Below are 24,820 nucleotides of genomic sequence, written 5' to 3'. Positions count from 1 at the left end.
AACCAGGTTTGCATCAGTTGCCATCACTGGGAAATCAGCCTGGCAGATATTTACAGCTGGAGAGTTCTAAGTGGTTCTAATTACAAACTAAATAATCATACTAAAAAAGGGATAGGAAGCTAAAGATCTATCGAAAACTAAATGAATTATTAACTGATTTACTTATACTTTTTCAGTATAAACAAATAAAATAAACTTCTAGTCAAGATAGCAGGCTGAGCAGACATGGCAAGGTCCCCACTATAAAAGCACAATACCAGAAAAATGTAACAACAAACATTAAATAAAAATACATAAAAGAAAGGGAAAACTTTAAGTATCCTTCCACAATGACAATATTAAAAGGCAGAGGAGAAAACCTCATTAGAGATATGACACTCGAGAAACAGAATTCCCACTCAAGAAACTAGAGATACTAGAGCAATTTGAAAAGGAATTTAAATGTTTGAAAGAGCTAAAGAAGGAACAGAATATATAAAAACAAGGAATGATAAAAAAGAACAGAAATATTTGAAAAATACAGATCAAGCTCATTTTTAAACAGGTACAAAAATTCTATATATAATAGTAATACACTCAATTCAGCAATATTTACAGAAAATATGTGCTTTAACAAGGATAGTTTATATCATGAATACAATGGTGGTTTAACATTAGAACATTTATTACTTTTACATATGACATGGGCAGATTATAGGAGGAAAAAATCAGCTACAAGAAGAAAAGACCATGCTCTTGTAGCATGAAAAGTTACTCATATTTAGAGTTAAATTTGTTCAGGTTTATACTTAACTCCAACATTTGAAATCTGTCAGGCAAATGGCAGACTACAGAGGTGCTAAAATTGAGAACTTGTAAGATTTAATGTAACTCTAAGCTGGGAATACACCAGACTCACTTTAGAAAAAAATCAAAATGAAAAAAACACACCTATGTTTTGGAGATAAAATGACTTGCCCAAGGTCACACAGCTAGTTAGTTACATAACAGGTTCCCTGACTTTCACTCTGATGTTCTTTCTACGTTGTCTAGTAAATATAATAATTAGACAGCAATCAGTGATGTCATAATCACTTGTCAGAATACATTCAAAATTATTCCCATTAAATAATTAAACTAACATCTAGTTTAATCGTAACCGGTAGGCATGGTTCAATCCTACGTCCTCTTTTACCTGTGTGTTCTCGGAATTCCACCATTGCTTTCATTGTTTTAGAATCTGCTAGTGCCATCAACCAGAATAGTTTGGTTCTACCACAACCTTCATGAAGGTCAACCTTTATAGCTTCTTCTTCTTCTTTGAAGACCTATTGTATCATTAAAAAAAGTATATTTATCACTCTGAAAGAAGAGCATAACATTTAATTATTCAGTAATAATGGCTCTTATTTACTAAGCACTCTAAGAAGTTGCAGATATTTCCAATCTCCTCTTTAATCTTTACAACAGTCCTATTTTTATAAATGTGGAAACTAAGGCTTAGAGATATTAAACAACTTCTTTGATCCATACAGTTCCTAAGTGAGTTAAGAACTCCACCAAGGTCTTTGATTCCACAGTCCATTTTTAACTATGACACCAAGTCTCCTTCCCACATTTTCTCAAAATTTATTGACTCTATTTAATGTTTCAGATGCTGTTGTGTGTAAAGACAAATCTTCACCTGTCTTTGATGAGTTTTGGTTCGCCGATGAAGATGAAGGAATCTGTCACAGTCTGTACATAAATTTCCACATACATTGCACAAAATGATTGCTGCAGTTTCACCATCATCATGGTTATCACACATAGGCTAAAATAAGACATTTCCATAGGTTACATTAGATGAACAAGAAAGCCTCCATATTTATACAAATTGAATGTAATTTATTTACAAGAATGTTATTCTGACATCTATTAAGAATTTAGTATCCAAACATTTATAGAATTACGGCAAGTATACTTAACTGTAAAAATGCCTCAAAACTCCCAATTCAATGATTAATAAAATAAACATGTATATTTTGCTTAGTGACTTAAGAATATTTCTCATTATATTCAAATATCCCATATGCTAAATGAGCAAATTATTCATTTTTTAAACGTGAACATTAATAACAAAATGTTGAAAGGGCCTATCTATTGATATATAAGGTCTTCCCTTCCAGTGAATGTAGGGATACCTATCAAGCCTATTTTTAAGTATATCTGTGAATAAAGGGTATACTATATTGTCTCTCTTACTGCTTTCATTTCCCTCTTACCATAAGACCGATTACATTTTTAGTACAAAACCTAGATACATAATCAAAGTCTGGCTAAAAACAAATTTTGATATGATGCAAACATGGCTCAAAGAAGAGGAAAGCCCTTTTATATAATTAAGGCCCCTAATATACAATGAAGAGGGGACCCTTGTGAGATGAACTTGAGCAATGCGACACAACTTTTTAAGAGTTCCACTAATTGTGTATTTGGACTTGCAGGGTGATTTTAAAGCTAAGCTAAAGCTGACTACAGAGAAAAACAAGAAATTGTCTATAAGATAATTCTGATCTTACCATTTGTTTTTGTTGTCCATCCTTTCCCATCCATCTCCCTGAGGAGAGACGGTCGACATGGTCCTGATCAAGAACACACAGTGATGCTAGAGCAAGCCAGAGCTGTTGAAAGGAAGAGCTGTTAGACCACTGAGTTTTCAGGAGAGGCTTAGAAAACGGTGACTGTCTGACACATGGTAATAGCTCAATAAATGACAGCTGGATTGGAAAATATGTAAATATGCTGCGGTACCCAAGTTTTCCTGACATGGCACCAGGCACACACGCTCACTGCTGTATGTGCCATACACCCAGTACTCAACTCAAATGTTTACTGAATGCTCTGATGAATGATTCTATTTCCTACCTGATATAGAAAATTATCCTTTATTAGTCTGTTATGTAAACAACATATCAATACAGGAATTTACATATTTAATATACCAATGCCTCCTGCAAATTTTTCCACCTGGTATCATCTGCCTGAGGCATTAAATGCCAAAGAAGATGGCATAATGAGTATAATGGCTATTTAATCTAGCCTAGTCCCATAAGTAGTTAGGTATTAAATTCCTCGAGATAATAAGAGTTCCTCACAAGTCTCTGTATGCCCCTCATGGCTTAGCACTATGCCTGGTGCACTTTGTCAGAAATAAGTAAAAGTCTAACCAATTTAAGAATATTGCCCTAAAAATACTTTAAAACTTCCTGAGGCTAAAAGGGTAAGCTTCAGTTTTACACAGAATGGTATATTTCTTCATTACTGAAAAAAAATTTTTAATTGTCTCAACTTTAAGAAGTGCATGTTGAGTGTCATTGGAAATGAAAAGTAAGAGAGGGAAAAACAGGGAAAGGCCAGAAATAGAAAGTATGTCAGGAAAAGGGGGAGTGCAGAATGAAAGGAAAGAACACATGCCTGGGGGGAAAGGGTTGGTTCCTGTGAAAACAACTGTTTCATATGTCACACTCACTAACAACACAATATACACTGGCCTTTTCTGCCCTCGGAAAATATAATTTATCTCCTTTTTCAGACTTCTGAGGATTAATTTAAGCAATTTCCACCAGCATTTACTTCTTCCTAATGCTGTCACACTGCCCTGCTTCAAGAAAATCTCAAATCTCTGCTGGAAGCACAAGGGACATGAAATTTGGTAGCTTAAAAATTCCTATAGAGGTCTTATCTTCATGTAGTCCCACTTGCTAAGAGATTCTGCGTCACTCCACCCTGGGCACAAAACTTTTGGTTTTTAAAAGTAAGGCCTGTAAATCCAGATGGGGCTCTACTTTAGGACAACTGGGCCATACAAAAATGGTGTAGGGAGGACCCTGTCTTCCAAGGACCTTCAGTTTATCACAGCATAGTGCTCATAGTAAATTTACTATGTAGGCTACAGTAAATACACCATTAGAAAGATAATAGACTGACATATAAGATAGTTTAGCCTTTTCTAATCAGTTTATACTTAGCTTCCTAAATAACAACAAAAACAAGTGATAAAGAACACATAATAGAGAATATTAATAGCCAATATACTTAGTTCATAGTTCAAAGAATCCCTTTATGCTTTTTTAATAAATATTTCGTAAACAAAAATGTGGATTAAGCTGACTTACTGATTCAAATTTGTTCAAATCCATTACTAAAAAAAGAACATGAAACAATGTAATCAAATGAAAAAAAACCTACCCTAGTTGTTGCAATACATCTCACTGGAGATCTAAATTCTTCCTCCATCTTGGTCAAGGCAATGATGGTTTCTGCAATGGCATTTTTTGTCACTCGGGACCATGCTTCTGACAGATGACCCTATTGAATACGACAGAATAATTTAATAAGCAACCAGAAATGTAAATCATAGTAGTAAATTCTAGTCTCTTAAATAACATCTCTCACCCAAAAGAAAAGATTAGTGGAATTTTAGATCAAGGGGTATACTTTTGAAATAAAAACCCTTCACAACCCTATGAAAAATTCAACTTCTAATCAATCACTATTTTGATGATTCAAAAGAAAAGTAAATAAAAATTTAGGTTCTCAATATCCTTTCTCTATAGAATACAAAGGTCTTTCTTTTTACATTTAGATAAAAACAGAAGTAGTAAGGTATCTATGCTTGAGAAATTTTGATTATGAAACCTTGTTATTTAATATGAAATTTATACAGCTAAGCTATGCTTTAGAGTAGTATTACAGGAACCCAAGAGCATAAATGGGTTCAAATCACAACTAACTTTGCTAACTTGCTTTTTACTGAACACCAATACCTTACTACTGTAGAATTTAGGTTTAGGTGTTCCTAAACATTTTTCCTAAATGTTTTCATCCAGTGACTGTATTGAGAAAGCCTATTTGAGAATTGAAAAAAATTCTCCATTTCTCTGATTGAGGAAATGTCCATGCTGTTGGGAAGTGATACGACTTCATATATTTCCCCAGAATATCTTCCCTCATTTCATATTCACATGCTATCAATCCTTTAAGAGGCAGTTCAAATTTCTCCTCCTCCAAAATGCCTGCTGTCTGCTCTACCTCTCAGGAACCTGTAATCCACAGTATCTGGCCCTCCTCAGGCTGGACTCCTGGAAATAATGGAAGGTGAGGAAAGTTACGTTGTGGAGCACCCAGTAAGAGCAAGGGTCTCTGGTAAGTAATTTCCTTTCCTCCACACTCCCTGATCTCCCCATGAAGATAACATGTAGAGACAGTGGTATAGGACATTAATAAAGAAAAGTAAAGGCTTTGTAAACCATGAGAACTGAAGAGAATGAGAAACTTCCACTTTGGGTGCCCCTTTTTTTCCTTTAGTTTTTTGGACTCAGGCTGTTTTTAGGGTTCAAAGAATATATACTTATTATTATTTTTTAAGTTTTAAAATCTTGGAAGACTTTAAGTAAATTAATTGGGAAGCTTGAAATGAACATAGCTTACACAAAGGACAAATTTATCACTAACTGAAAAGGTAACAAAGCTGTTCAGTAAGCAAAACAACATAATGTACTTCTCTAATCAATTCAGGAGAATAAGCTGCTTGTTTTGTTAATTAGATTTCTGCTGCACTTCATTGACATTAAAGCTCAACAGGATGGGAACTTACAGCTGCCATATCTTTAATGAGTTTAATGATGATCTCAGAGATCTGGGTAGGAGTTGAGCCTTTCATCCACCAATGACTTTCACCCCGTCGAATATAACTACAAAGAAAAGTCAGCATTTGCAAACTAATCAGTGATAGTTACAAATGAATCATATGAAAACTGTTATTTCAGATTGTAGCATTTTAATTTTTTAACTGAGTCAATCAAAGCATTTTAAAAGAAAATTAATGAAAACATTACCCATTATCTACCTCTTCAACCTCAAGAGTAGCTATTCTGATATGTGCTCCCTTTGAAATATTCCTGTTTATGTATTATTTTTGTATGCATCTCCTAGAATGGTGTTATTCAAAGTATACCCACAGACCACAATTTGGTACCAGTCTCCATAGAGTAATAGCTTGCACCAGAGTATGTCGCTACCTCCCAGAGCACTCTGTTTAGTTCAGCTGACAGGTTTCCCCCTAGCAAGTCTATGTAGATGAAGGGAGCAATGCACTGATTTATATTCTGGCATTACTTGCTTAATTTCATGGATTGGCTCTTTTACCAGCATTATTCCAGATGTCTCTAATTTTCTGCTGTTACACACGATTCTGTAACAAACATCTTTATATATATCTTGTGCACATGTATGAACATTTTGAGGGAAATAGATGTAGAAGTAGAATTGGTAGACAAAGATATGCATATTTTAAATATAGTGATATGCTATCAAAATGACATCCAAAACAACAGTGGCAATTTACATTAAATATCATTAAAAATTGCCAATTTCTTTATAATGCTGCCAATGCAGATATTTTCCTTTTGTGTTAATCTACATTTCTTTGATTACCACTGAAGTCTCTTTTAATTTGTTTACTGGCATTTGTAATTTTTCTTCTCTGAGCTAACTTTTCTTGTCATTTATTTTTCTCTATCAGTTGTTTGTCTTTTTCTCATTGACTTGTGGTCATCCTTCTAATATTATGCCTAATAATTCATTGCATACTATATAGGTGTTAAATATTTTTTCCGTCAGTTGCTTGTATTTTAAAACGTTTAAAAAATATTGTCTATCATTTAATTTTCATTTTTATGTAGCCAAATCTGTGAATCTTCACCTCTTTGAGTTTTTGGGTTCTATGTTTTGTTCACGGTCTTCCCAAATTGAAGATTATAAAAAATATTTTTCTATAATTTGTCCTAGTTGAGTTTTAAGAGAAATATATCTAAAAGCTGATCTCAAGTTTATTTTTGTATATGGTGTGAGGTAGGGGCCTACATTTTTTTATTTTCCCTACATGGGAAGTATTCCAAGGTCAAATATTCAGCAGATTCCTTTCCCCACTAACTCAAAATGACACTTTTATTATGTATAGCATTCTCTTTTATATATGGGTCAGTGATTTATGGCTTCTTTTGGTGAATAAGTAAACAAGGTAAAATTTGAAATCATATCTTAATTCTCAACAGTAGCTCATTCTGTTCTATTTTGGTACTAAAACAGCTGCAATGACCAACCTGGAATTGAAAATCATAGGAAGGGTAACTGTTGTAACTCCTTTGCCCACGGTGGTACCAGCTGTTCCTGTGATGGTGGTTCCTTTGGCTTTGAGCTGTACTGTGAGTGCTTTGGCAATGCATCCTAGAAACATGTCTAAGATACCTAGCTTATTCCAATCTCCTTTCTCTGTTGAGTGAATAATATCACTAATATCTGCTGGGGGGAGGGATTTCACTCCTATGATGCTGGCCAGACGATTAGGGGTCACTTCAGGCAAAACTCGTCTTAATAAGGAGGTCACCTGGTAAAAAAAAAATAAAAGGAAAAAATTCCATTTAAAGATTGGTGTTTTCAAGTTTTCGTTTTAGAAATGAATCTAGCTGCCATTCTATGACTTCAAATATATTTTGCTCTTCCATATTCTCATTACAATGAGTGAAAAGTAAAAAAGCATGGAGTTAAAATACAATTCAAAACCCGAAACATAACAAAATAAAAATCAGTACTTAACGCCTTCACTTAATTAGTTTAACTTTTAACAATGTTTCAAATAACAAAATAAGCCAAAAGGTCAGTGGCAAGACCAGTGCATCACCTGTCTCTGGACCCGAGGAGATGCTGTGTGTAGCAGGGAAAAGAGATCCTGGAGCAGAGTCAGCTGCTGAGCCAGATACTGCCGGCCCACGTTAGAGCCACTCAGTGCTAAAACCATCGAGAGCAGCTCAAAGCAGTAAGCATCAGAGGAGGCATCTTCATCATTGGGCTGAGAATTGGCATTTTCTTTGCTTGATATGGCATGTTCCCATTCTTCACGAACTCTGGTGGCTTCCATGCGAATAGCCTGGACTATGTGAGCACATACCTATTTTCGGACAACATAAAAAAAATGTAAAAACATTTGTAAGTCTGATTTTACTACTCGTAGTTAAAAAAAAAAAAAAGACAAGACTATTGGTTGATACTCAATACTCTTCCTCCTAGTTAACTCTCCATCACACCATTCTTTCAACTCATCTTAAAAAACAATTAAGGAAAATAAGGGGAACCATGATTTAAAATGTGAATATTTACATCAACTATATGTAGAAACTACTTATACAGAAGTTACCAATACCCCTGCCTATGGTTCAAGACACCAAACAAAAACAAATTACCACATTTTTATCACTTCTAAGACACATTTCTCCCCACATTATAATATTTCTATTCAAAATGTGCTTTATAATTGACAGCATTCCCAATTTAATTGGCAGCATTTTTTTTTTAGTGATGTATAAAACAAGAGCACATTTTACAACTGGTAGCATCTGAGATTCAATGAATTGCTGTTAAAAAGATAAAGCAGGGCCAGCCGAGTGGCAGATTGGCTAAGAGCTGGCTTGGGAAGCCAGCTCTCAGCAGCAGGGCCCTGGTTTGGATCCCACATTAGGGCCAGTGAACTGCCCTCTATAGATAAGATGGTGAACAACAGCTCGACCTGGAGCTGGGCTGTCATGTGTCGCCAGCGACGGCATAGGTTGCAGCCCCTGCTGCAGTGGGTTGCCATGGGCTACCATGTGTGGCTGGCAGCCAGCGTGAGCTGCCAAGAGCCACCGTGAGCGGCCGTCCAGAGGACGGCGACCGATCTGCCTCACCCAGGAAGAGCGCAATGTTAATACCAACATGGGCCAGTGAAGCAATGTCCTCCACAAGTAGACTGAAGAACAAAAGGACAGCAACTTGTCTGTTCCCCTTCCCCCAATTCCCCAGCGCTGTTCCCCTCCCCCAATTCCCCAATTTAAAAAAATCTTTAAAAGAAAAATCATCTTCCCTTTAAAAAAAAAAAGATAACGCACACAAAAAAATTCATGTTATTTATTTAAAAGATTTAATGCTGTTGAAAGTTAAAATAATGGGCTAATTTAAAACCAATATTTCATTTGACTTTTGAAAAGCTAATTTTTATGTTATTTAGGTATTCTATTTCACGAACAATGTAGAGCTACTCCCCATCTCCTTATAATTAAAAATATTAATACTGGTTTAGTTAACATTATAATTGTTCAGCAAAATAAACCAACAAACAAAAAATGGTGGGAAAAGGAATACAGGAAATACAAGTGAAATCTCATATAGCTGGGCATTTGACACTAAAATGAAAGGTACCTGAAAATAAGTAATAAAAGAGAGCAGCAAGGTAAGAAAGTTAACACATAACTCATCTTTTTGTTTAATTAAAATTTATTGGGGTGACATTGGTAAGTAAAATTACTAGGTTTCAAGTGTACAATTCTATAATACATCAACTATATATCACATACTAATCTTTAAAGTGATACAGGTATACCAATACACTCCTTCTCTAGAAAAAAGCAGATACATTCTGCAGGGCCTATAAAAGAATCAGCATAAAAAGGCCTCCATAAATGTTGGAAAATACTTTGCACCCTAAAAACAAACAAAAACTGATGAAGACAATAGAATGGCTATTAACCAACCTGTTTCTGTAAGTTAGTTAGTTTACTCCTGCTGAATATGATTCCAACCATATGTTCTTTCAGATCAGCATCAGATGTTGCCTTTACATAGAAAAAGGAAAACAAAAGAAGCAAGTTCTTTGAATAAAATTTACATGTGTGACATTTTAAAGTATCAAAAATAAGTAAGTGGGACCAATTCAAACTCAGCTTTGTATAGCAAAGGAAACCATAGACAAAATGAAAAGGTAACCTACTGAATGAAAGAAAATACATGCAAATCGCATATCTGGTATAAGGGGCTAATATCTAAAATATATAAAGACCTCATATAACTCAAAAGCAAAAACAGAAACAAAATCTGATTTAAAAATTGGGTAAAAGATCTGGCATTTTTCCAAAGAGACATACAGATGGCCAATAGGTACATGAAAAGATGCTTTACATCACTAATCATCAGTGAAATGCAAACCAAAACCACACTGAGATATCATGTCACACCTGTTAGAATGGCTTCTATGAAACAGACTAGAAATAACAAGTGTTGATGAGGATGTGGAGAAAAGGAAACCTCTGTGCACTGCTGGTAGGAATGTAAATTGGTGTAATGACTATGAAAGAATATGGAGGTTCTTCAAAAAATTAAAAATAAAACTACCATATGATCCAGCAATCCACTTCTGGGTTTTTATCTGAAGAAATTAAAAACACTAATTCAAAAAGTTATATGTACCCCTATGTTCACTGCAGCATTATTTATAATAGCCAAGATATGGAAGCAACCTAAGTGTCTATCAATGGATGAATAAAGAAATTGTGGTATACATACATACATACACACATACACACATACACACACACACACACACACACACACACACACACACACACACATATGATGGCATATTATTCAGCCATAAAAAAGACTGAAATCTTGCAATTTACAACAGCTTGGATGGACCTAGAGGGCCTTCTGATGAGTTAAATAAGTTAGAGAGAGAAAGACAAACAGTGAATGATTTCTCTCATATGTGGAATTTTTTAAAAAGTATATACTCATACATATTACATGTGTACATATGTATTTGTGATATATATATATATATATATATATATATATATATATATATATATATGTAGTTGCCAAGGTGGGAAGGAAGGTGGGAAAACTGGGTGAACTGTTTTTGTGTGTGTATGTTTAAATAAACTGAAAAAAAAAAGTATTTTGAGAGATAATTATACAGGTATAAGGTGTGTTTATTTTAAATTGAGGTCTATAACACTAAGACAAAGGATAAAGTTAGAAGAAATTACCTATGGCTAAGGTGACTATACAAAGAAAATTTCCAAATTTATTAAATTCAGAGTATACCATCTTTTCATGGATTTCTTTAATCTAGTCAATCTGGGTCACTTTGACTGAATCTATTTTTAAATTTTGAATATTAGTTCACATCCTACATTCAGTTGTTAGAAAAACAATTCTGGAAAATGACATTTGGTTATAAAAGAAACTGTCCTAACAAAACTCTGTAACAATGGTGGTCTTAAATTAAGCTACTCTAACACCAAGAGTAATCAAAGAAATATATCATAGGAAGAAAAATAAAGGTTGAATTTTATAGTGCTTATTATGTTCATGGTACTCTTTTAAGTGATAGATTGATATGCGAAGATGTGTGTGTGTTTGTTTGTGTCTGTGTTTCTATAAAGAATCTTATTAATCTTCACAACAACCCCATAGGTAAAGTCTGATGTTCTGCCTATTTTACAGGCAAGAAAACTGAGTTAAACTCTTTAGTTTAAAAATAAGTAAGGATCTTGAAAACTTGTATAAAACTATCAGCCAAGTTGTACTAATTGATTTTTATAGAATGCCCTAACAGAATAAAAACACAGTGCATTATTTTTTCAAGTGCACATCATTGAAATATACCATATGATGTGAAACCATCACCACAGTCAATTTTAGAGCATTTTCATCATCCCAAAAAGAAACATTGTACCATTTTGCTGTCAATCCCCTAGGTTATCTTGATTTTTATTAAACAAAAATGAACTGCATATAGCTAACATCACCTATCTATTAACAGACATAGCATTATATAGATTATTTTACTGAATAAAACTAATAAAACAAAAAAAGAAATATATAAAAACATCCATTCTGATAAAAATTCTTAGCAAAATAGTAGAAAACTCCCTCAATCTGATTAAGAGCATTTACAAAAATACCTGTAGCAAATCACACTTAATGGTGAAAGATTAAGTGGTATCCTTTTAAAATATAGAAAAGGCCAAGATGGGGCCGGCCGAGTGGCTCAGCTGGTTAAGAGCTCGCTTGGGAGCACCAGCTCTGAGCATCAGGGCTGTGGTTTGGATCCCACATTAAGGGCCAGTGACGCTCGCCCCCTACAGCTAAGATGACGAACAACAACTCGACCTGGAGCTGGGCTGCTGTGAGTCGCTGGTGACGGCGTAGGCTGCAGCAGGGCTGCAGTGGGCTGCCGTGAGCTATGTGAGTGGCTGGCAGCCAGCGTGAGCGGCTGGTAGCCGGTGTGAGCTAACGGGAGCCGCTGTGAGCAGCCGACCAACGACCGGCGACCGACTGCCTGACCCGGGAAGAGCACAATGATAATACCAACATGGGCCAGGGAAGCGACATCCTCCACAACTAGAATGAAGAACAAAACGACAGCAACTTGTCTGTTCCCCTTCCCCGATTCCCCAACGCTATTACCCTCCCCCGAATTCCCCAATAAAATCTTTAAAAAAAAAAAAAAAAGGAAAAGCCAAGATGTCTGATCACAACACTTCTTTTCAACATGGTACTGAAGGTCTTAGCCACTGCAACAACATAAGAATAGAAATATAAGGCATATACACTAGAAAGAAAGAAGTAAAACCAACTTTCTTTGCAGGCCACATGATTACCTATGTAGAAAATCCCAAAGGTTCTATGAAAAAGCTTCAAGAATAAGTGAATTTAAGAAGATCACAGGATATAAAACAGAAAAGTCAATTGTATTTTATGTACTAGAAATGAACAACTAAAAAATACCATTTACAATAGTATTAAAAACATGAAATGTTTAGGGATCAATTTAATAAGATGCATACAAGACCTCTACACTGAACTATAAAACACTGCTGACAGAAATTAAAGATCTAAATAAATGGAGATTGTATCACGTTTATAAAATGGCTCAATATGATTAAGATATCAATTCTCCCTAAATTGGCTTATCAGTTTTGTGCAATTCCAATCAATATTCCAGCATGTTCTTTTCTGGGGGGGGAGTAGGGGAGAATTGACAAACTAATTCTAAGCTTTATACGGAAATGTAAAGAACCTAGAATAGTCAAAACAACTATGAAAAAGAAGCAGGTTGGAATCTGATTTCATGATTTTCTATACAGCTGCAGTAATCAAGACAGTCTGATGTTGGTATAAGGATATATATATATATATACATACATACACACACACACACACAGATACATACACATTTAGGGTGAATTGGTTATTGATAAAGAACAGTCTTTTCAACAAATGGTGGTCAACAATTGGACATGTACATGAAAAAAAAATGAGCTTCAACCCTTACCGTATACTGTATAGAAAAATTAATTTAAAATGTATATAGCTCTAAACAAAATAATCAAAACTCTGTTTCTAGAAGAAAACATGAGAAAATCTTTGTGACCTTAAGTTTTAGATAAGACACAAAAATCATGGGTTGCTTAGAAAAAAATAGGTAAATTTTCTTCATCAAAATTAAGAAATTTTGCTCTCTGAAAGATAAGCCACAGACTAGGAGAAAATACCTGAACATACATATTTGGTAATATATGTATATAGGTCCTAACTATATAGAGAAATCTTATAACCTAACATTAATAACCCAATATAAAAATATGGGTAAAATATTTGAATAGATACTTCACTAAATAAAGTACAGAGATGACAAATAAACACATGAAAATTTGCTCAACATTATTAATCAGCTGAAAAATCCCTATCAAAACCACAATGAGGTACTACTACACACCTACTAGAATGGCTAAAATTAAAGAGTCACAATACCAAATGCTGTCAAGGATGTGGAGCAATCGGAATACTCAGACACTACTGTGAAAATGTGAAATGGTTCAGTTTGCAGAGTATGGAAGCTTCTTACACTTGCCATACAACCCAGCAATCCTACTCATAGGTATTTACCCAGGAAAAATGAAAACATGTACATAAAGATCTGTATGCAAATGTTCACAGCAGCTTTATTAATAATAGCCAAATAGAGGAAACAACCTAAATATCTAGAGAAAATGAAAGGATAAACAAATTATGGTAAATCCACAGAATGGAATATTTCTCAGCAACCAAAAGAACAAATTACTGATACATGCCGCTTCATGGGTGAATCTCAAAAGCATTAAAATAAGTGAAAGAAACCAGATAAAAAGGCTACATTCTACGTGGTTCCATTTACATGACATCTGGGAGAAGGCAACATTACAGGCAAGAAGACAGTTCAGTGGTTTACAGGGTCTGGGCATGAGATAAGGGGGCGGGCTGCAAAGGAGCATGAGGTGATATGTTTTAAAACTCGTTTGTGGTGATGATTTCACTACTGTATACGTTGGTCAAAATTCATTGAATAATCAAGCTTATTAAAACGATGATTTTTTTAGTATGTAAACTTTACGTCAAAAAACTGACTTAAAAAATGAGTCTCTTAACATTATGTTATTTCATGGGCATCCAACTGCTGGCATAATGTTTCCTATTCAACCACAGAGCGTCAACATACACTCTCCAGCCTCTCCAATGAGCTCTGGCTGCCATCCTCTCTATTAAGCTAACTTTCATGCATTCTCTTTCAGGTCTAACATATGTCCAATATCCCCTAGAAGCCTTTCCTGACCACTCCAGGGCACAATAACTCAACGTCCTCTGAAATCTTATCACATGTGGAATTTTTTTTTACATATTTAAGTTGATTATCGACTATACAGTATCCTTAATTTATTATGGCGGGGGGTGGAGGGGGCACAGAGGGTTCACGTCTAAGAACAGAATGCAAGCTTTTCGAGGCCTTGGTACCAATCCTCATGGTTGTTTAGCACAGAATTGCTGTTTGCTAAAATTCAGTAGATTTAATAAGTAGTTACATAGTCTTATAGTCATTCAAATGATATCTGCAAAAGACACTGAAAGAAATTACCAGAGTTTATGAAATCTTATTTTTTTACAGATCCTAAATAGAAAAATGTGGATGGTTTTGATACTATTATATCAGAAGGCACAGGGCTAGACTAGGTAAATCTGTGAAATTATCTTTCAAAAGACTGCCAAGGCGATTATTTTCAACATCTAAAGACACAACAATATTGAGACTAGTCAGAGCTGATTTCTCATTTTGGAAATGAAGGAGGTTTTCCTCTTAGGTATAGTGCTTTAGTTTAGACCAAATACGACCAAGCAACTGTATTTTAGAAGAACTTTCAAGAACAGTATAAAGAACAGGTTATTCCAATAAAATTTTACAGAACACATGTGTATTTATGCCATGGTGATATAAAGACAAACCGGACATGTACTCGGTCTTTAGGGAGCTATGGTTCAGTAGAAGAAGAGATAAAACATGTATACAAATAAATACAAGAGAGAAACCAAGAAGAGATACATAGAGATTACTATGAAGTTTAGCAGAGGGAAACAGCTTTTGTTTGTGAAAAGCATACAAACGTTCATGAAGAAGACAGCAGTTTTAAGCTGGACTGTGACAGACAGATAAAACGGAGGACCGAGAAGATAACTGATGGTGCACAGCACAATAAATAACTGAGCTAATTTTACAAATGCTAACATTTGACTACAATAGCCCTAGGTACAGAGCAAATTTGTTGGTACTTAAAATACTAGCTAGATCACACATGGATAATGAATTTCTTTTGATAGTTCCTTTATTTTCTTTCTAATTAAAGTAAAAAAATATTGACTGCAGATAAACTAATGCCACATATCCATTAAAATACATAGCAATACATGGATTAGTTCACTGAACAAAAGAAAATGAAAAAAGGGGAAATAAATATTTTTGGAATACAAATAAATACATTGTATACTTTTTCCTCTCCTTCCGGTGATGACAATAGTGCTTTTTCCTCTTGTTCAGGTGTAGGTTCAGCATCTCCAGAGATGAGCTTTCCAAATACCTGATGAAGATAGGGGTGTGACAAGGAATTAATGGTGGGAATTACCACTGTGCAAGCTACAGGACTCATCGGCTGATTCTGCAGGCTTTATAACATTATTTTGTTACTCCTACTATACACTACTTGTCAGGATTATGAATGCAAAGTGAAACACTGAAGTTGGGGGCTACCAGAAGAAAAAACGGGCCATGTCTGTAGCCAGCAATCTCTAATAAGATCTACAAAATACTTGTTACCCTCTTGGTATTAATATTGAAATAATATAGCCTTTGCTGGGATATGTGGTAAGGACACTCACTTGAGATGTGATAAGTCTGAACACTCGCAGAGTCTCAGCTTCACAGTTCCTCTGCTGGGCCACGCTGGCTGAAATCTGGCCAGCAATTTTTGTGCTTTCACCATCTTTCCAGCCCAAGACCTTTACTTGTCGAACTCGCAATGTATTTTCTGGGCCCTTTAATTCAATCTTGATGATGTGATTATCCCCTCCTGGAAGTTCACTTGTCACCCAACCAATGTGCCTGGAGTCCAGATCAACCTAGCAGAGCAGAAAAGGGACAGAAAGAAACATGATACAGCCGTATCACTGTCCTAGACTTAGCATGAATGACAGCAAGCTTACATAACAATTGTAGAGAGTAAAATTTACTAGGTAATTTCACACTGATTACCTCATTTAAACTTTATGAGGATAAGGAATACTATAGTAGCTATCGTGCAGATGAAGACAGTGAGGTTAATACAGGTTGAAGGATGCAGGTCCGACTACCATATGGCTTCAGGCACAAGTTACAGGGGTGAAGCCATTACGAACGACTTACATGACTGTAAAGTAGAAACTGCTCACAAGATTAGCAGTGAGGTTCTGTTTTGTGCAGCTTCACCTTAAAGCATTTTTGATGTGCAGTTACTTAACGTCTTACCTTTTAAGAAAAATTATATAATATGTAACTTCCCATTTGTGATTCCTTATTTAACTATGTTTCATTGAGAATATAACTTTTTTCAAAGATTAAATTTCAATGCACTGTGAAATGGTTTTTGACACTACTCACTTGATAAAATGAAAATTGTTCTTACGGCATTTGATGTCCAAAAAATGATCCGAAATGTTTATGTTATTTATGTAGACATCTAAATTGATATTATCTTAATTGATAATGTCAATTTTCTAAAAAGACCATTAAACATAAACAAATAGTATCTCACTGAATAAGATTATGTCCCCAAATTCTTTAACAATTTAAATAAAATTTATTATTTGTTTAATCCAAAAACTGAATTCATTCTTTCAATATGATTTGAAAACAGCAACAACAACAAAAAAAACCTAGTGGTTGACTGATATTCACAGGACGCAGTAACTACAGAATAGCTTTGGCTGTAGGCACAGTATCATCGCTCATGACTAGAGAGCATGTATGGCAATGATGGGTAAGACGTTCAGTGCAGGGATGGCTGCAATGGCTCCTATACATAGACCACTTGTCAATTTAGTATTTTTTAAATAGGTGATATCCTATAGTACTTTGGTAGCATGCCCAAATTAGAACTCGACAGTGGAGACTGAGAAGAAGAAATTTCTTCCTGGGTAGCAAAACATTTTTTTTTTTTTTAAGATTTTATTGGGGAATTAGGGGAGGGAACAGTGTTGGGGAATCGGGGAAGGGGAACAGACAAGTTGCTGTCCTTTTGTTCCTTAGTCTAGCTGTGGAGGACATCATTTCACTGGTTCATGTTGGTATTATCATTGCGCTCTTCCCAGGTGAGGCAGTAGCTCACCGGCCACTGGACGGCCACTCACGGTGGCCCATGAAAGCTTACGCCTGCTGCTGGCCAGCCCCACTGCAGCCTATGCTGTCGCCAATGACTCATAGCAGCCCAGCTCCAGGTCGAGCTGCTGCTCACCATCTCAGCTGCAGAGGGAGCAGCGTCACTGACCCTCATGTGGGATCCAAACAGGGGCCCTGCTGCTCAAGTTGGCATCCCAAGCCAGCTCCTAACCAATGCACCACTCGGCCGGACCACAAAACATTTAATGACAAAATTTTAATTACCTGTTTTATCCTGCATAAATCTTCTACTGCTCTGCCAGTTAAGAAGGTCATTGAGGTGACTTTATTCTAAAACAGACAATTCAAAATAGTTATTATGCCATATTCCTGTTTCAGAACTTAAAACGATTCCTACCAATATTACATTAACTTTTCTGACTGTCTTTAATGGTCCTTCTTAACTGACCTCACTCCATCTGTCCAACCAACCACAATGCCTACAACTCTAGACTTTTCTCACTCTCACAAACTCCACTGTAAATCTCACATTTCAGCCTTTCTCCACAAGCTCTGAGGGAATAGGTTGGCATTCCCTCTTTTTTATCCAAAGTCTAAACATTTAAATTCTCTCTGTCATGAAGTCTTTCAACAACTCTGCCTGTCAATCATGCCCCACTTTCATCACTATATTCTCATTGCTCTGGAAGTAAAAGGAAGGAAGGAAATTAGCTTAAACAACAAATACTTGTGAATGTCACAATGTACTAAGACTGCCTTATGGACTCGGAGAAGGATGAGAATGATGGGTTCTATTCCCTTGAGATCCTTGCCAAACGAGGGAAGGAATATTAACACACAAAATAAATATCAAACAACAGAAGTTCAATACTTTTAAGTACTGAAAAGAGTCATGCTGGTACTACAGCTACAGACCTTAAGGTTGAAGAAGTTTTATGCACAGTATATCTAGAAATAGCTGAACACTAATTCCTTGGAGAGCCACACACTTTAGGTGCTATAGGCTGATGCAATTCAAATCACCAGATGCTGACTATCTGGCAGACTGGGGGACACAGAGGTACAAAGGCAGATGACAGCTTACATACTGAAACTTCTAAAAATGAATATTGTTAGGATGATCTCCTCTAAAAGGCAAACATTTCAAACTGATTAAAATAATTGTTTTGAGGAAGATTATGTCTTGGCTTAAAATGTACATAAATCAAAGATAACTTTGTATTGAGCCGAGTTCTAGCCAGAAAAATGTTTTGATTTATTACACTTGGCTTTCTGATAAGATAAAGTGTACCAATGGAAACTAATGGGTCTGAAGAAAAGGTTAAGTTCATGATATATTAGCTAAGCTCCCTTCTCTTATTCACCATCAGGGAAAAACTGAATCTGCACTCATGGACAGGAGTTGGGGGTATGGGTGGCAAGGAGTACTCTGACTAAAGACTGGCGCTTCTGTGGTTGGCGTTCCATCCAGGTTGTCTGAGATCCAACCCCACCACTCTGCCTCATCATGGAAAAGGAAATGTGCGATTGGGATGGGAGCAGCTTGGCAACTGTCCAAGGAGATTTATTAATACTGTATCTGCTAGGAAGCCACATCCATTCTGAGGAAAAAATTTCAAGCAGTATCCTTCAGTAGGAGTGGGGGTGGAAACATCGGGATTTAGCAGTGGTGCTTTCTTCTTGGTTCTTAACACTCAAGTAAATAGGACTCTTTTTCATTTATTGAGTCCCATTTAAGAGAGTGCTGAATTCATTGGAAACCTGTGGACAGGCTAGGGATACGGAGAACATAAATTATGATTACTTCAGTTAGTCCAGGAACTCCTTCCACTCCCTCCATGATAGCTGGTGGTGAGGGCTACAGTATAGGTCAAAGTGTATTAAGTGCCATCAGAGTAACAGAAAGAAGAACCCAGAGAAGAGAAACAGTGCTTTTCATAGAAGAGATATTGGGAGAGGATTTCTCTGCTGGGTCTTAGAGATACGGGGAGAATATGACAAGACAGTTTAAGGGGATGACTTCCAGGCCCAGATGATAGCTTGAACAAGGGCATGGAGGTAGAAAATTATAAGAGTAGACATTTACAATATTTTGTTTGCTTAGCGTTAGCCACAGTATATTTGTAATCATACCTCTTTTTAGAATTGTTATTCCACAGTCCCTTAGTCATATAAACCTGTCTTCAAACTTAAGACTTATTTGGGAAATAAAAAATATTCTTTGATTGAAGTTCTACTGAAAATCATTTTGCTAAACTAAGCAGTGAGAGTGAATGATTACTAATGGTCTGGAAAGAACTAATGCGACACAAATTAAGTTTCATTGCTTACCCCAAGATCTCGGGAATTGTCCACATGAACAGATACATAGCGGGCATTGATTCCTTTTACACAGTTGATGGTGATATTCTTTGTTTTGTTTTTATCTTCATCTCCCGATTCCCAAAAAGTTTCTGTGGAACCATCTGTCAAACTGCCAATCATGGCAGGTCGGCTTGAAGTTTTTATGTCAACAATGCTAGTTAAGTCCTTTAAGCACATTACTATGCATAATTCCTACCAGAAACAAATAAAAGTAATTGTAATACTCAACTGGAAATCTCCCACGATCATAAAACAGACATGAGATAAGCAATAAAAGAATGAAATTGTTTATAAGTAACTTTCAGTTTCTCCTTCAATAAACTGTTGAATATTAATAGAATAATACAGAATGACTGTTAAATGACTAACCTGACTCATAGCTTCAAAGCCAGACTGTATACTGATACTAAAACTCTCTTCACTATCTCCATCATCTGATTTTGACAAAATATTGTTAATATGATGAAAGACGTTGCTCTGATGGAGGAACTGGTGATCAGATTGCTTGAATTTCAGACTCCAGCATCTAAAAAGGCATAAGCAATATGTTAAATAATTCTTTTTTAGGAATTTCTAATGAATTCCTGTAAAAAAGTACTCAATAGCAAATGTTTAAAAAAATCTTAAAAGACCAAGGTAAAAAATAGAAATTTAAAAAGTTCACGGAACAAAATCTGTTTTTTGGGAAAAATGAAGGTAATTTCTTTGGAACAAGATTAGTTCTGAGAAAAAGTTCACTCATTTTAAATATAGAAAAATAGGATACATGAAGATCAAGGCTACAGAAGTGAAAAAGGTAACAAATCAGTTTTGTAGACAAATGTTACCCCAACTATAATAGCTTTTCAAATGTATTAGTCTTACGACTCCATACTAATTCATTGGATTATAACGTATTTTGTATTTCAAAAATCTTTTGAGGAGGAAACAAAATCTCCCATCTGCTCGTCTTATCATTAGGGACATGGGCAGCCAAAATCACTCAATCAACCTATTTCTTACCAAAATCAATGGAGGATTTATTTATATGTGTAGTCTCTACTATATAGGTCTAATAACAAGGTTCACAATGTAAAAGTAACATTAAAATCTCAGCAGGTTCCAACTTAAAAAAAGGTGGTGTGCCTCAAGACAGTTTTAGGATTGGTGGCATATAACTAGGTACCATTCATTATTCTTAAGATTCTTTTCAATTCAAAATCCTATTTGATTTCTGTTTTTGAGATTTCATTCTCTCTCTCCCTTTTTGTGACATTTAAGATGCTATACTCAGGCAGCACTCAGACAAGCAATGTGGGTCAGGAGAGAGGGAAAGTGAGGGAGATTATTACAAGCTGTGGTAACTCAGAGCACTGTGAAGTACATTATCCACATTTTACAGAGGGACAAACAGGCGTGAGCTAAGAGGGACAATCCTAAATTATGACAGTAACAAGGGAGGCACTATTCACATAATATAGGGATTCTTTGTATCCTCCTATTTAAAGAGGCCTTCCAAACATTTTGAGCTTTGAATACTCCATCAGATCTCTTCTCCAATGTACCTAGAATACTTAGATATAAAGTTACCTTAGGGCCATTTGCTGCAATGAGCTGCCACTGGGGAGAGACATCATAAGGTCGGAGATCGTTTGAAGTAAGCGATGAAATGTATGAGGTAGAGGATGAGCAGCTTCCCCTGCAATCACTATATCTGAGAGTGGATGTTCACATACTCTTGTGTCTTTCTCCTACAACAGAAATTGAAAGCGAGCTCATCAGTTTGTGTGCGGAAAGGAATTTCCCCCACAAAAGAATCCTATGGATATTTAAAAGTATTATGTATACTTTCAAGACACTCCTGTTAACAGAAATATAAACAACAAAACCAAGCCATACTCATAATATTCATTAAGATTAAGTAATTATGTCTCTTATTTTTAGGGAAAAGTGATAAGGTTATTCATAAGTAAAATCGCCAAACAAATGAATACCACATATAAGTAGCTATTCCAGTGTACTCACAAATCTATTAGTGGGGTGAATCTATATGTGTATGTAGAAATGAGCCATTCCTCCCATTTAAGCCTCACCCAAATTGCTGAGCCAAAGATGTGAGCCAATAGCAGTTGTTCTAATCCAATTAATTATGCAGGGATAGATAGCAGTTGTAGGTGTGTGACAATCGCACACTGTAACTATGGATTTTTTTCCTCTATTTTTCCTTGCAGTTCTGTCAATTTTTACCTATTTTTTGAGGCTACAGTTTTAGATACATACACATTCAGAATTAATCGTTTATTCTGTAGAAAGCCTCTTTATGCCTACTAATAATTTTTCTTGAAGTCTATTTTCTCTGATGTTAAAATAGCTATACCAACTTTACTTTGGTTGGTATTTATCCAGTATATCTTTTTCTTTTCTTTTTTTTAAAAGATTTCATTGGGGATCTAGGGGAGGGTACAGCGTTGGAGAATCAGGGAAGGAGAACAGACAAGTTGCTGTCCTTTTGTTCTTCAGTCTAGTTGTGGAGGATGTTGCTTCACTGGCCCATGTTGGTATCATTGCGTTCTTCCCAGCTGAGGCAGATGGGTTGCCAGCCATTGGACGGCAGCTCATGGCAGCTCATGCTGGCTGCCAGCTACTCACGGTAGCTTACGGCAGCCCACTGCAACCCCACTGCAGCCTACACCATTGCCGGCGCCTCACGGCAACCCAGCTCCAGGTCGAGCTGTTGTTCACCATCTTAGCTGTAGAGGGCACAGTGTCACTGGCCCATGGGGGATCCGAATTGGCGGCCTTGCTGCTCAAAGCTCGCTCTCCCAAACCAACTCTTAACCAACGAGCCACTTAGCTTCTACTTTTAATCTTCCTATATCCTTATGTTTTAGATGTGATGCTTATAAATAGCATCTAGATTGTTTTGGGTTTTTTTTGCATCTATCCTGACAGTTTTTGTCTTTTAAATGGAGGTTTAGTCCTCTAATTTTATTCCAGATATGCAACGAGGCCCACAAGTCAGATAGCTATAGAGGTAAAAACGGGGCTGAACCCAGGCTTCGAGTGTTCTGGTTCAATGCTTTTCCATTATGCAGGCTGCCTCCAATAAAATCCAAATCCCTTCCTGCTAAACAAATATTGAATTGCATGATCCTATACAGTATCGTTTTTATTCTCTGCTATTTTACAGCAGTGCTGTAAAGTAGGCTGATCTTCTATGTAATAATGTTGCCCTGTTTATCTGTCTTACATTGCACTGTAATAGTTTATATCTTCCAGTTGATTGCTGCATGACAATGATGTGAGAAATCAGAATTGACTGAGCATTTCTGATAAAGAGAAAACTTTCACTAAAAATAGTTAACATGTTGCTCATAGCACTGAAATTTTATTCTTGCTTTTAGATTATACAATCTGTGCATGACCTCATGCAAATTATTGTCCTATCTGAAGGTGGTTCTACTCTTCTATAAAAACATGGACAATTAAAAAAATTAAAATCTCACTTACTTGTTCGGAACTTTCTTTATTTGTTTTATTTTCTTCATCCTCTTCTTCCTCTGGTTCCACTGGAGCAGGAGTCAATGATGCCACAAAATGCCATAGAATATCATGGAGCGAAGTTGTTTGGATGACATTACATAGAAGCCAGTTGAAAGCCTGAATAAATAATGGTTAAATGAGTCCAAGATAAAAACAAAACAGAGCAAAAAATGCAGGGTTTTTCTTATTCAGAAACAAAGTTCCTATGTGTTTCAAAGGAAAGATACTAGGAAATCTGACCTTCATTTCACTGAAAGCACACTGAACTTGAAATAGTCACTAATTTGGTCCTAAGTTAAAAAAAAAACCAAAATAATAGGAAAAATAATACTTATGAAATGCAATACTAAAATACTTTTCAACCCTATTTTATTTTAAAGATTTGTCTTAATATTAATTTACTCAAGCACATTTTTTTTCAACTTGTATTTAGGATCAACATAGACTATTTCTCAAGCTCTACACAAGATACCATTTACTTAAATATAATTGTATTGTTCCCATCAGTGAAATGGCAGGTTACTTATCTTGCCATGATAAAGAAAGAAGATTTACAATATACAAGTCTATGGCATACAGCAAACCTACCACTTTCAGAGAACAGAGACTCAGATAAGTTATTGTTATAAAATATAACTCAAAAGCCTGACTTCTCATCCCCTTTGCGTGATTATTCTAAGTGAAATGAAGTTGTGATTACAAAAAGGTGTTTAAAAAAGATAATTTCAGGATTCAAATAAAGCGATGTAGAAATAAATTCCTTTAGAATGCTTAAATATGGAACTCTAAACTCATTTATATTCATAACATAAGAGTTTAATTTTGATGTAAACACTTGATATTTTCAGTTGGCTAATGTCAATTAATTTGTCTCAATTTCTGTTTGGTAGAAAAGTCATCACTAAACAGAGCCATCGCATGAATTGCATGATCCATGAATCAATAACCCCATTAATATATTCATACCTCCATAGCAAAAACTCGACAAGCAGATTTCCTTAAGGCCTGTTTCATTGCTATTTCAAGACCTTCTAGATCATGATGCTGTATAACAAAAGCTAAAACTGGCCACTGGAAATTTCGTTCTCCTTTGGAAAGAGAGCTGTGGGCTGAGATTAGCCGGGAAAGCTCAGGAGATGGATGTCTCAAGAGGGAAGAACCAACTTCTAATTAAAAAAAAAAAAAAAGTATTAATTTTCACAGGCAATATATATGATTAATGTATTTAAGATGTCATTTAAAAATAATAGTATTTAGTTTATTCACTTTAGAGCATTTCAGTTTTTCTTTTCTTGCACATGACACAAAATCATAATGACTTCAACTCTTACTGAGGCTCAGAAAGGTCAGAATATCTTA

At 35.6% G+C, this 24,820-nt stretch overlaps 1 protein-coding gene across 1 annotated transcript in view; it reads right to left on the bottom strand.

Moving 5' to 3' along the window:
- MYCBP2 (MYC binding protein 2) overlaps nucleotides 1-24,820 on the bottom strand; it is a 270,913-nt gene that overhangs the window by 13,297 nt on the left and 232,796 nt on the right. The window contains exons 61-76 of the mRNA XM_019654304.1: nucleotides 24,428-24,627; nucleotides 23,429-23,578; nucleotides 21,509-21,669; nucleotides 20,309-20,465; nucleotides 19,907-20,131; nucleotides 17,840-17,905; nucleotides 16,081-16,320; nucleotides 15,684-15,782; nucleotides 9,585-9,665; nucleotides 7,703-7,969; nucleotides 7,125-7,408; nucleotides 5,618-5,714; nucleotides 4,210-4,329; nucleotides 2,541-2,642; nucleotides 1,664-1,792; nucleotides 1,175-1,307 (exon numbers count right to left, since the gene is read on the bottom strand). Of these exons, the coding sequence (XP_019509849.1) occupies nucleotides 1,175-1,307; nucleotides 1,664-1,792; nucleotides 2,541-2,642; nucleotides 4,210-4,329; nucleotides 5,618-5,714; nucleotides 7,125-7,408; nucleotides 7,703-7,969; nucleotides 9,585-9,665; nucleotides 15,684-15,782; nucleotides 16,081-16,320; nucleotides 17,840-17,905; nucleotides 19,907-20,131; nucleotides 20,309-20,465; nucleotides 21,509-21,669; nucleotides 23,429-23,578; nucleotides 24,428-24,627 (2,511 nt within the window). The remainder of the gene's footprint in view (nucleotides 1-1,174; nucleotides 1,308-1,663; nucleotides 1,793-2,540; nucleotides 2,643-4,209; nucleotides 4,330-5,617; nucleotides 5,715-7,124; nucleotides 7,409-7,702; nucleotides 7,970-9,584; nucleotides 9,666-15,683; nucleotides 15,783-16,080; nucleotides 16,321-17,839; nucleotides 17,906-19,906; nucleotides 20,132-20,308; nucleotides 20,466-21,508; nucleotides 21,670-23,428; nucleotides 23,579-24,427; nucleotides 24,628-24,820) is intronic.

The sequence above is a fragment of the Hipposideros armiger genome, unplaced genomic scaffold, assembly GCF_001890085.2.
Source record: "Hipposideros armiger isolate ML-2016 unplaced genomic scaffold, ASM189008v1 scaffold_219, whole genome shotgun sequence".
Classification (NCBI taxonomy): Eukaryota; Metazoa; Chordata; class Mammalia; order Chiroptera; family Hipposideridae; genus Hipposideros; species Hipposideros armiger.
Note: the sequence above shows the minus strand (reverse complement) of the source record. Positions and strands in the feature narration are given on the sequence as shown.